The sequence below is a fragment of the Sardina pilchardus genome, chromosome 14 (assembly GCF_963854185.1).
Source record: "Sardina pilchardus chromosome 14, fSarPil1.1, whole genome shotgun sequence".
NCBI classification, from domain to species: Eukaryota; Metazoa; Chordata; class Actinopteri; order Clupeiformes; family Clupeidae; genus Sardina; species Sardina pilchardus.
The window spans coordinates 29438043-29449041 of record NC_085007.1 but is presented as its reverse complement, the minus strand read 5'-3'; the positions used below and the strand labels follow the sequence as shown (position 1 = coordinate 29449041).

The following is a 10999-nucleotide window of genomic DNA, read 5'->3' as shown; positions in this document are numbered from 1 at the left end:
GCCATTCTATAGCTGTCGACTCCGTTATATACTGTAACAGCAAAGCAGAGGCACAGTCCATGTTAAATTGGCAAGGCAGGGGTTGTATTTAAACAGTTCAAATCAGACAAGGCTGTCTGAGTTCTGTGGAGGAGTTCAGCCTGGATCAGTGCACGCTGAAATGGACTGAAACAGCACTGTCTGCTGGTAGCATGGAGAAGCACCATGCCAGGAGAGGTTATGTTGGGAGTTACCCAGTGTCTTTAGGTTCTCAGCCAGACAGTTGTGTCAATATGAGGGTATGATCAAAGCAGCATGTACTTGTAGACACCAGTTTTTTAAAACACCAAACCCTTTGAGGATGAACAGGGGCTCACTTTAGTGGCTTGTCCGTGGGCAGATGCATCTTTTGAAGAGTTGTCATTTATCTGTGGACAGTGTTAGGTAAGGCCGCTGCCTTTGATGTGTGCTGTGTGAGAGATAGGAGAGAAGAAGAATAAAAGAGAAAGAAAGAAATAAAGAAAGAAAGAAAGAAAGAAAGAAAGAGAAAGAAAGACAGAGGGTCAGACAGGGATGCCCATTATTCTCACGCCCCGACACAGCCCCACAGCTCTGTGTTTAAACGCCCACTGGCATAAATATTTGTCCCAGCCTAATATCGCACAAACACACTTGGAGCGCCAGGGCTCTGCTCTGCACACTTGCCTCACTCCGACTTTGCTCCAGTAACCGTCGGTCCAAGACCTTAATTCTCCTTGTGTTCCGAAAAGCCCCCTAAATCCAAACATCACACAAAGCACCCCGAAAAATGTTCCCATTTCACAGATCATTTCCAGGATTGCGCTGAGGTCCCCGGGATCACAGGCTGGTCTTGAAGGGTACACTATGTACCTAATACATGGCAATATGAATTTCCTCTTCCTTAAATCTCTTAAGAAAACACAGGCCGCCTGGGTCCTCTGGTGCCTAAGAGCACAGTGTAACACAATGCTTCCCTACCCCATTCCAACACAGTGGGCCCCTCTCTGCCACTCTGCATACACCGGCCAGATAAAGTTGTTTTCCCAGTGCCCCCCAACCCCACCCCACCCCCTAGAGTTTGACATGCGTGACCCGGGAATCGTGAGACTTCCTGCAAATCCTCCGTATCTGGAGCATTAAACACCCTTTATTTTTCATCCCCACCAAAGCAACATACGGTCCGAAAAATACAGGCGAGCAGCTGGTCAATAAAAGTATCTTAAAAGGGGAACACTCCAACATGTTTATGTTTCCTAAACATCCAGCAGGGCAGGCGGGTCCTGGTAAAAGCCGGGCCTGTCATCCATCTCCCCCCCCCCCCCCTCCTCACTCTCCTGGCCGAGCTCAAGTCGACTCAGCGCGGGCTAATGCTTTTAAAAGCGCCTGTGATTCAATACACATTGCCTTAAACTGAGAGCTTTTCAGATCAGATACTGTTTATGTGGAGAATTTGGGGGGAAAGGGGGGGGGGGTAGGGTGGGGGTGGTGGAGGAGACAAAGAAAAATGCTGAGAGGGTCTGGAGAGGAATGATGAAAGGGACGTCCTCGACGAAGAGACCCCTGAGAGATGGTGCTGTCAGGGGACTGGAAAATAGCAGGACTGATTTCAACAGGTGGAGCAGGTGGGAGCAATGTGCAGTCCGGCAAAAAAAAAAACTTTTGTTTTAAACAAAACAGCAGAGAAACAAAAAAAAAAAGACCAGAAAAGAAAAAAACCCTGCTACACTCATCATCTGCATTTTCAGGATCTTTTGGCTTCTACACCCTGATCAAAGTCAGCTCGAGGAATGGTGGAAAATGAGGTCATTTCACCGATGTCAGACTCGAGCAGTCATTGTTCAAACGGCGAGCCGAGCTGAGCCCAAGCAGAGCGGTGCCGTTCAGCACTTCGCAGCTACAGTCGCCCCCTCAACCCAAACACCCCGCTTTCTTTTTTCATTCGTTTTTTTTGCTGGGGAGTTCATAGACCCACAGTGCGGATGACATCCAAAAATGCTGATTGAGAAACACTGTCCACCAGGAAGACGGCCACATCCTCTCCGCTCACCGAGACGAACCGCACAGTAATTTGGTCGCATTTGTGGCGAGGGAACACAGCACGGCCCGCTCCAATCACACATATTTCATCCGTCACTGGTCTTGTGGCGGAATCAAAGACACATGACGGATAAGCCTAATGGCTTTCAGGACAGTTGCAGAGGACAAGAACCCATCCAGTACAAGCCAAAAAAAATAAAAATGTTTGACAAATGGTAGCTCAGGGCAAAGATGGGGGTCTAGGAACATGGGGGGGTGGAGGGGGGATGAGCGTTGCAATTAATCTTAGCCAAAATAACGGTTTTGAGTTATCGCTAGAAAATGCGTCACTGTGGTCGACAACATGTTGATATTTACTCACCAAGAGAAACAGCTCGGCACCTCACACTATGCAGTCACAACTACCGCAGAGGCCCGCCAGCGTTGTGGGTGGATGAGGGTGTGTTGGTCGGGTTGGGGGAGGGAAGGGGGGCTGTTCTGGCAGGGGCAACCGGTTTTGTTCTATTGTCAGACTAGAGGTCCTCTTAGTCACGAAAAGAGTCACTCAGGCTCACACACACAGGAGTCATCAGCCTCTTACAGTCAAACACTGTCCTGTGAAGGGCCCTTTTTTTGGGAGCAGCAAACAGGGAGCTCTGGCGTGATTGCGATCACTCTTCTGAGTGCGATTTGTTGTGTCGCTGAATGAACCCCCATGAATATCTCATGCAATCCCCCCAGTCCCTCAGCAGGACTTCAGAGAGAAAACACACACTCACACAGCCACCACCCTCGCTCACTCACGCACAGCGGCGAGAAACACGGCACGGCCAGGTGAGCCTGAGGACAAACAATGGGCAATCACTGCCACTTGTGCCGTGAGGAGAGGAGATGCTCTTCCTATCACTAAAATCAGGAGATCACAAGATGATCTTGTGAAACACTTTTTCTAAGTAATATGAAACACTGATTAAAAAAGAAACTTGAGGGAGCCCCTATAGGTGAACAGAATTCTAGAAGGGCTTGGGGACACTGTCTAGGATTCCAAAACACAGAGCCTCGGAGAAAGTTCTAGCGTGTGAAGGAGTAATCTTTTTTTTTTTTTATGTAACAGGCTGCAGGGACAGAAAAAACAACCAAAATTGAACCCATGCGTTCACATCAGGTTTTTTTTTTATTAAGAGTGATGCTCCATGATAAAGTCAAGAGAAGAGACATTTCACAGTATTTCAATAACATCACAATCCATGGCACGAAATGTCAAGACAACCCCCCTCCCCCCCCTCAAAAGAACACTTACTGCATACTGTGAACCACCGGACAGGGTTAACCATAGTTACCTACAGTGCCACTGGGCAGGGTTAACCATTACATACCCACAGTTCAGTACAATTAGGGCAACTTCTATACAAAAGATCAGGAGGGGCAGCAAAAATACAAAATACCATCATGTCAAAAAGTGTTAATGCTTTCTAAAAAATACTCTGTTTAGCAAATCCATTTTGTTTTCCCCTACATCTTTTGCAAAAAAGGGTAAAAATAGCTTGACTGCTTTTAGGCATTTTTGTGGTTCAGATTTGTCGCATAGAGATTATTACATAGAGGAATATGCACACAGCACAAACACACTCTCCAGTCAAAGACCACACCATGCTTTCCTTGTTAAAGCTAACGACAGCTGAATGATTAAACAAAACAAAGAGAAGACGGAATTGATTTAAGATGGAGGAAGAAAGTTGGCTTGGGTTTGAACTATGAAGAGGTAGGGATGTTGTTGTGTACTATATTCTCTATTGGTAATGTATGGTTTCAGGTCCCAGTCGGAAAAAAAAAACAAAAACATCATGAGCTACAATCGGGCTTAAGGCAAAAGCTCTCACAGATAAAAGCATGGCTGACTTCCTTCCGTTTAGCTATTATTCTTACAATCAGTTATCTTGCTGTGGGGTTAATTGAAGGAAAGGGAAATAATACTCTCGGGGGAACGGTTTGAATCTTAAGCTAACAAAGGGCGGCAGGGGTTTAAATAATCCATCTCACACTACTGATGCTGTGTTAAATTAGCCTGGCTTTACTTCATATCGCCACTGATCCTTCAAATCCGCGTAGCATTATGGAGGTAAGAGAAGACTTGCATTATTTGAAGAGAAAACAAATTTGCAATCTGAAACTGTGTGTGTACGGAGTTCCTGTGTTTCACACAAACACACACAGTTATAAGCACAAAGTCACATGGCCATAAAAGCACTGGCTCATTTCACAAAAAAAAAAGACAAGAAAAAATGAAGACAAAAAATAGGTTATAAATCATGGGCACATTTTTCTGGTTGTGTTTTGACACCGAGTACTGTACATCATCCTACAAATACCACACCAGAACCTACAAAAATATATAGACAGAATGAACTGGGTCTAACAGTACTTTTTCCTTGTTTTACAAAAAAGCTATCCATTGTATAAAATCTGACAGGAATATGTAGGAACTACAGCACAGCTTGTTAGATGCCCCACTCCTCTTTCCAAGGGGAAGAAAAAAAAAACAAGGGAAGGGGAACACTTAACGCCAATAAAAAAAATAAGGGAAAAAAAACTAAAGTCTTCATTTACTCCTAATGCTAATCAAACGTTAAATGCGCTGCCAGATAGTTGACTACCATATATTGAAGCTAATGCTTGTTTAAGGGGCTTGTTCACAAAGCTCACTCCTCTATCCTAGCAGTCTACCACAGCGCCTGGCAGGGATGAGGGCTGGGAGGGAAGAGAAAAGGAGGGGACACAAGTCGAGGGGCGATTTTTAACCCTCGCGTACTTTTGAAGCCAAGGCATCACAGGTCTTCTTGGCATCGCCCAGAAGCATGGAAGTGTTGGGCTTATAGAAGATGGGGTTGTCCACGGCAGCGTATCCAACTCCCAGCGATCTCTTCATCACAATAACCTGTGGAAAACAGACAGCAGAAAAGCCCACTTAAATTCATTGGTTCATATTTTTTTTTTTTTTAAATAAACACATAAACAAATGTAAAAAATATTGTGCGCTCAGCAATTTCTCAGAGTTTTGATATTTGCCATTTTCATCTCAAATCATTAATGATGTTGAGCATGTGAAGCAGTAAGGAATAAAAGGTCTTGTGCTTTAGAACAAAGACGAAATTCATAAGCTTAGTTATTTCTTTCCATTCAGATTGTAACGGTCGGCATCTCTTCAATACTTAAGTCGCTTAAGTTAAGTGACAGACAAGACAAGTTGTTCTTTGCTTCCCAGAAAGTGGTATGCACCTGCAAGTATTGGAAAACGGAGAAGAGTGGATGGCAAGCACCGCACAACGCCAGTGAACGAGTGAGTGAGAAAGAAAAAAAAAGAGAAAAGGGACGAACAGTGTTCCAGCGACTAATGGATATTTAAGTATCTGCCATTTGCGAAAATTAAGCATCATTAGTGTCTCAAACAAAAAGTTGAAGGCAGTGCGGTTCCTGGGAAAATGGGAAGGAGCGTCACCCTGATTGTGAGCATCTGTCGGAGCAAGGCGAGCATGGCGTAATTGAATAAGTAAAACCAGAGAGAAGGACGAAGGAGGATGAAAAGACGACGACTCGGGTCCCTGCCGCTGGTCTTTCCTTCGCCGGTTATTCAATACGCTGAAAGATATTTGGAACGAAACAACCATCACCACCACAAATCAGCAAAGGCGGATCCCTATTAATAACCCCCTTCCTCCTCCTTCTCCTCATCCTGCTCTTTGCCCTGTCCCACTGCAGTCATCGCGTTCAGCTCCTTTCCTGGGACCACTGGTGATGAACCCTTCCAGGTGATCAGTGACGGCGGCAGAGAGTGAGGCCCCCACCCCTGCCCTCCACCCAATCTGCCCCAGCGTCCCCAGCGTCCCCTTGCAGTGGGCAGAGGTCGTCCGGGGGGCTCCGGAGACGGTCAACTCGGACACAGGGCTCCCCAGGGTGGGACCTCCATCCTACACATAAATAATTCATCGGGGCAGATGGTTTGCATTGGAAGTTGAATTGTGTGTGTGCTTGTGTGTGTGTGTGTGACTGGGTTGGGGGGACCGGGGCAGGTCCCCTCTGTCTGGGAGTAATCAGCTGGAGGGTGCGCTGTGGCAGGATCCTGCCGAGAGACAACGAGGGCGGTAGAGATTTGACGAAAGGCAAGTGGGGGTTGGTGATGGAGGGGTAACTGCAGCGGTGGGGGCGCCATTACTGCTACTGCTGCTTTTGAGGGATGGTGATGTGGCTGGGAACTCCACCCAGTACAAGTCCCTCCGCCACAAAAACAACCCACACCAAAGCCTGCTGCTTTCCCAAGTACCTGGTCCCCATCTTGCACAGTGCTTACATAAGGAGCAGCGGTGACCATAGGGCTAGATTAAGGAGCGAGCTGCCTACGTGAGGCAGAGCGGCAGCGGCGGACGAAAACACGCCCTATTTAGTCTTGGAGCATGTGGGATCCAGGGGCTTCCCAGGAAAGAGAGAGAGAGAGAGACACTGCGCAGAGCAGACGCTGTCCCGGAGCTGGGCGAGGAAGGAAGGGAACAAAAAGGAGGCCCTAATTTAGGGAACGTTCCACTCGGATGCTCCAAAATGTCATCATTCCAGAGGGAGCGAGTCAGGGCTCTAATGGAAGCCGGATGAGATCTGAAGGGGTGCGTTGACCCCGCTACACCTGTGTTGGAGTTGTGTTGCTTTGGCAACCCCAGAGAAAAGGAGAAATAAAAGGAGGGAGGGGGCAAAAGGAGGAGATGATGGGGCCCCAACGGTTGTACCCAGTAACTGAGCTCTAAACAGGTGAGCTGTGGTCCCAGAAAGCAGGCCTGAGCATTTATTTGTCTTTCCTAAACACCAGCCTTCATTTCAAGACCTCAGGTTAATTTGGATCCCTCAAAGCAGACACCTTCTTTCCATCCTGTACAAGGTTATCAATCACAATCGTGTTAAGCCTAATGGATGAAAGATGCCAGAGATCTGGACATATTTAGTTGCCTCTTATGTTAGCAGACAAGAGACAGATCCATTCCAACCTCCACTGAAGGACAGCGTTGGTGAGAACACGAGGTTTGACGCTGCAAGAGGGAGGCAGCGAAAGGAGACAGCAAAGTTCCTCACCTGTTTGGACTTCCACACCTCCAGCACAGGCATGCCAGCAATGATGGAGTTGGGGTCCTCTTGTGCGGCAGAGTTCACGGTGTCGTTGGCACCAATGACCATGACCAGGTCAGTGTCTGTAAACCAGATGACATCGTATTAAATGGAGCAATTACACAGAAAACAAAGAGACAAACTGACTAAGAACACTGAAAGATCTGTAGTCCCAATCAGAAGTAATTAATAAACCTTTATATTCATGACTGCTTTGTCCATCTTGTCTACAGTTACAAATACCGCAAACTGTTACCATATAAGGCTGGTATACCAGACAGACACAAAATGACTAACACATTTGAGCTCATCCATTTTCATCTATTCAGACCACAATACATGTTTGACATAATGCGGGCATTCGCCAAAAGTCCATTTGGAGCCCTTCCTGTCGTGACAGGGCTTGAGCCGTACCAGGGAAGTCCTCGTTGATCTCGTCCATCTCCAGCACCACGTCATAGGGCACGCCGGCCTCAGCCAGCAGCACGTTGAGCTGCCCTGGCATACGGCCTGCCACGGGGTGGATGCCGAACCTGCGGAGGCACAGCAAACACATGACCTCACGCATACACAAGGGGCCATAACAAGTCTTGGTTTACTGAGCAGGGTGAATAAACTGAAGACACCAGTGGCGGCAGTTGGGTCTCAAGAGCAGCAGCGAAGCTGAAGGTCAGGGGGAAAAAAAACACTGTGCTATTTACGCTGACCTGTAGTGGTAATTTCTGTTGAAGTCTAAGCATATACATTCATTAAAAAGGGCCCACAGAGTGTGTGTATGCATGTGTGTGTGTGTGTGTGTGTGTGTGTGTGTGTGTGTGTGTGTGTGTGTGTGTGTGTGTGTGTGTCTGTTTTGCGGAGGATGTGTGTGCAGGGTGAGGGCAGTGTGGAAGAGGTAAAGGTCAAGCTGAGGGAGAAGGGTTAAGAGGGAGGAAATAACAACCAAACGTGTGTGTGTGTGTGTGTGTGTGTGTATAGTGTGTCTACAGTATGTGTGTGTGTGTGTCTGCACATGTCCGTGTGTTCGTGTGTGAATGTTTGTCAAAAGTAGTAAAGAATTTGAGCTGAGCTGTGTGTATGTATGGAAGTAGTGTGTGTTTAAAGCTGGAGGCAGTAAAAAAAAATTGAGTTGAAGGGGGGAGTGTGTGTGTGTGTGTGTGTGTGTGTTTGTGTGTGTGTGTGTGTGTGTGTGTGTTCTCGTGGTAGTAAATGGCTTGACCTCAGGGGAGTGAAAGAGGACTGCAGTAGGCAGAGAGGAACTTTATGGTCGTAGACTGGAAGAGAGAGACACCAAGATGGACAGAAGGACACACAGAGAGACACAAAGACCAGAGTGTTGGCCACCTCCACCCACAAAGGATGTGCCCTGCATTTCTACACATGCACCGAGCACAAAATCACCCCGTTTGGCTCCATCTAAAATGTTCAGCAAGACACACACACACACACACACACACAGACACGGGAGCCATGACCCTGTGCTCCATGTGTCTCATTCCTAATTTCCTCCATGTTTGCTTTGTTCATACAACTGTGCAAAGGATCGGAAAAAGGCCATTTCGTTCCATTTCCATAACGGCGGAGCACTTGTTCAAATAAATTTGACTGGCGTGTCTCAAGTTAAATCACCCCGCTCCCACGACCGCATCAAAGAGCTCACATGTCTGCTAGAATAATCTTTGGAGGGGGAAGAGAGCGCGAGGGCAGCGGCGTGCTGTGGTGCTGGGGGAGCGCTGGCAGAGGGGCTGGCCTGGGGGCGCAGACATGCACGTCTCCCTCCGCACTCTCCCTCCAGCACCGCTGCCATGCACAGGCCTCGCTTCCCCTCTCATTACCACTCATTTCCCGTTTAATGGCAGTCAGCGAGCGGCCGGCCAGTCAACAGGGCCCTCAACACCCCACACCACCCAACCCAACCCAACCCAACCCCTTCCTCTCCGCTCACCGCTAACAGTCCCCAAGACACACTTAATATCGGTTCACCGCAGTGCCACCGTCTCCAAACACGGGTCAACTCCTGGACATGACGGATGAGAAGATATCAAATGGAGGTTAATGGAGACTTTTATTTCCCAATAACCCATTTCATTTCTAAATACCTAACCCAACGATTAAGTCCTTTAGCTGATGGCTACCATTTAAAACACTTTTTTATGTATCAATAGCTATGAGGTCACCTTCAGTCAGGTTCAATTTCCAGCAAGTATCTGATGACTGCAATGTTCCACTTCCCACCTCCATACAACAATGCTACACACACACACACACACACACACACACACACTTCCGTAGACAGTGCCTGAGGCTAAAATTCCACAGTGACTGCAGTCTGACTAACCTCAGTCAGAGGAGGGAAGTATATCTTTCACTCCGTGGAGGCATACAACTGGCCCTCTTTGTAATACTACACTCATCTTTCTCAGGTCACTTAAAGAGATGCTACGCAACAATTAGTCACATTAAGAGAGCATGTTTCGGTGAGCATATATGGACATTGTCTTTCACATGATATTCCATAAAACGGGATTCAAAAGACAGATAAACACGCTGTGTGTTCCCACCAACTGAACAGGCCATGCAACATGTAGCTCTTTGGTCAAGCAAAAATGCAGGACAACACATGGCCAACAATGCGGTAATGCATTTTTAGTAGCAAAGTGTTATTGTTGTGTATTGTTTACTGTTCTACAGCATGATGTATTCTAGGCTGTCTGCTCCCTCTGAGAAAAAGCCCTGCGGTGCAGGAGAGCAGAGGCCCAGCAGATGGAGCGCCAGCAGCCAGACCTCCACCCTCCTCTACTCCACCCTTCGCTCTCGTCCCTCCACCTCTGCCGTCCCAACCAGGCCCTGCTGTAGTAGCGCCTCCACTCACAGCGACACCCCAAGCCAATTAGCCATCGGTGTGGTGTGGTGTGGGGTGGGGTTGGGTCTGGAGAGCATTGGTGCTGGTGGCAGCGATGGAGGGATGGAGGAAGAGGAGAAGAGAAGAGGGATGGGATGGTGGGGTCTCCACCCCCCCTCTCTGGCCACCCATCTCCCCCTCTAATCAACTACAAATGCTCTAATTGGCAGCAGCTGCCCAGGCTGCCAGATCAAACGAGTGAACGAAAATTACACAAGCTTCCGGTCTGCCTGCCTCTCCCTCTCTCCTCCTCCTCCTCTCTTTCTTTCTTTCTTTCTTTCTTTCTTTTCTTCCTTCCGTCCCGCGTGCCCTTGCTTGCCCCCCCGCCACCCCCCAAACTCTCCCCTCACCGAGTTGTTCTCCTCCCGCATTCTGGTTCCTCCCAGCAGCAGGAGCAGTGCCTGCTGAGGACGAGGGCTTTGAGGCCTTCCAGCAAAGGGCAGATGGAGGGGGGTGCAGGAGAGGGGGGTGGTGGTGGTGGTGGTGGGGTGGGACGAGCATTTGGAAAATAAGGAACTGTGGTTCTGCTTCAGTCCCACCTGTGGTAAACTAAAATGACCTGGGAGAGTGGATGACTCTCCTCCTCCTTGATTTGGGTGGTCAGAGCTCAAACAGAGCACGTGTGTGTTCGCGTGTGTGTGTATTCTGCAGATGTAGCCACATCACGCTAAACTGCATGGACGCTCCACGCCTCCCTTCCTCGTCTCCAACAAGGGCCGCTCTTAACGGTTCACACCCCCCCTTCTAATCAGGCACTCAGAGGGCCGCGCTGTACGGAAACGGCTCTCGGAGGACCACTAAAGCGGGAGAGAATGATGGTGCCGACGAGATGGTGGACAAAGTGTTTACAGGCCGCACAGGCCCTCGCCTCGCCGCTGACCAGCCCACGCCCCGTCCCTCACTGTGTGCTGTGGGACCTGACTGCACAGGCATCCCAGC

At 48.4% G+C, this 10999-nt stretch overlaps 1 protein-coding gene across 1 annotated transcript in view; it reads right to left on the bottom strand.

Moving 5' to 3' along the window:
• Window positions 1-3171: 3171 nt before the first annotated feature.
• nnt (nicotinamide nucleotide transhydrogenase) overlaps window positions 3172-10999 on the bottom strand; it is a 37172-nt gene continuing 29344 nt past the window's right edge. The window contains exons 20-22 of the mRNA XM_062553890.1: window positions 7576-7694; window positions 7129-7244; window positions 3172-4951 (exon numbers count right to left, since the gene is read on the bottom strand). Of these exons, the coding sequence (XP_062409874.1) occupies window positions 4811-4951; window positions 7129-7244; window positions 7576-7694 (376 nt within the window). The 3' untranslated portion in view covers window positions 3172-4810. The remainder of the gene's footprint in view (window positions 4952-7128; window positions 7245-7575; window positions 7695-10999) is intronic.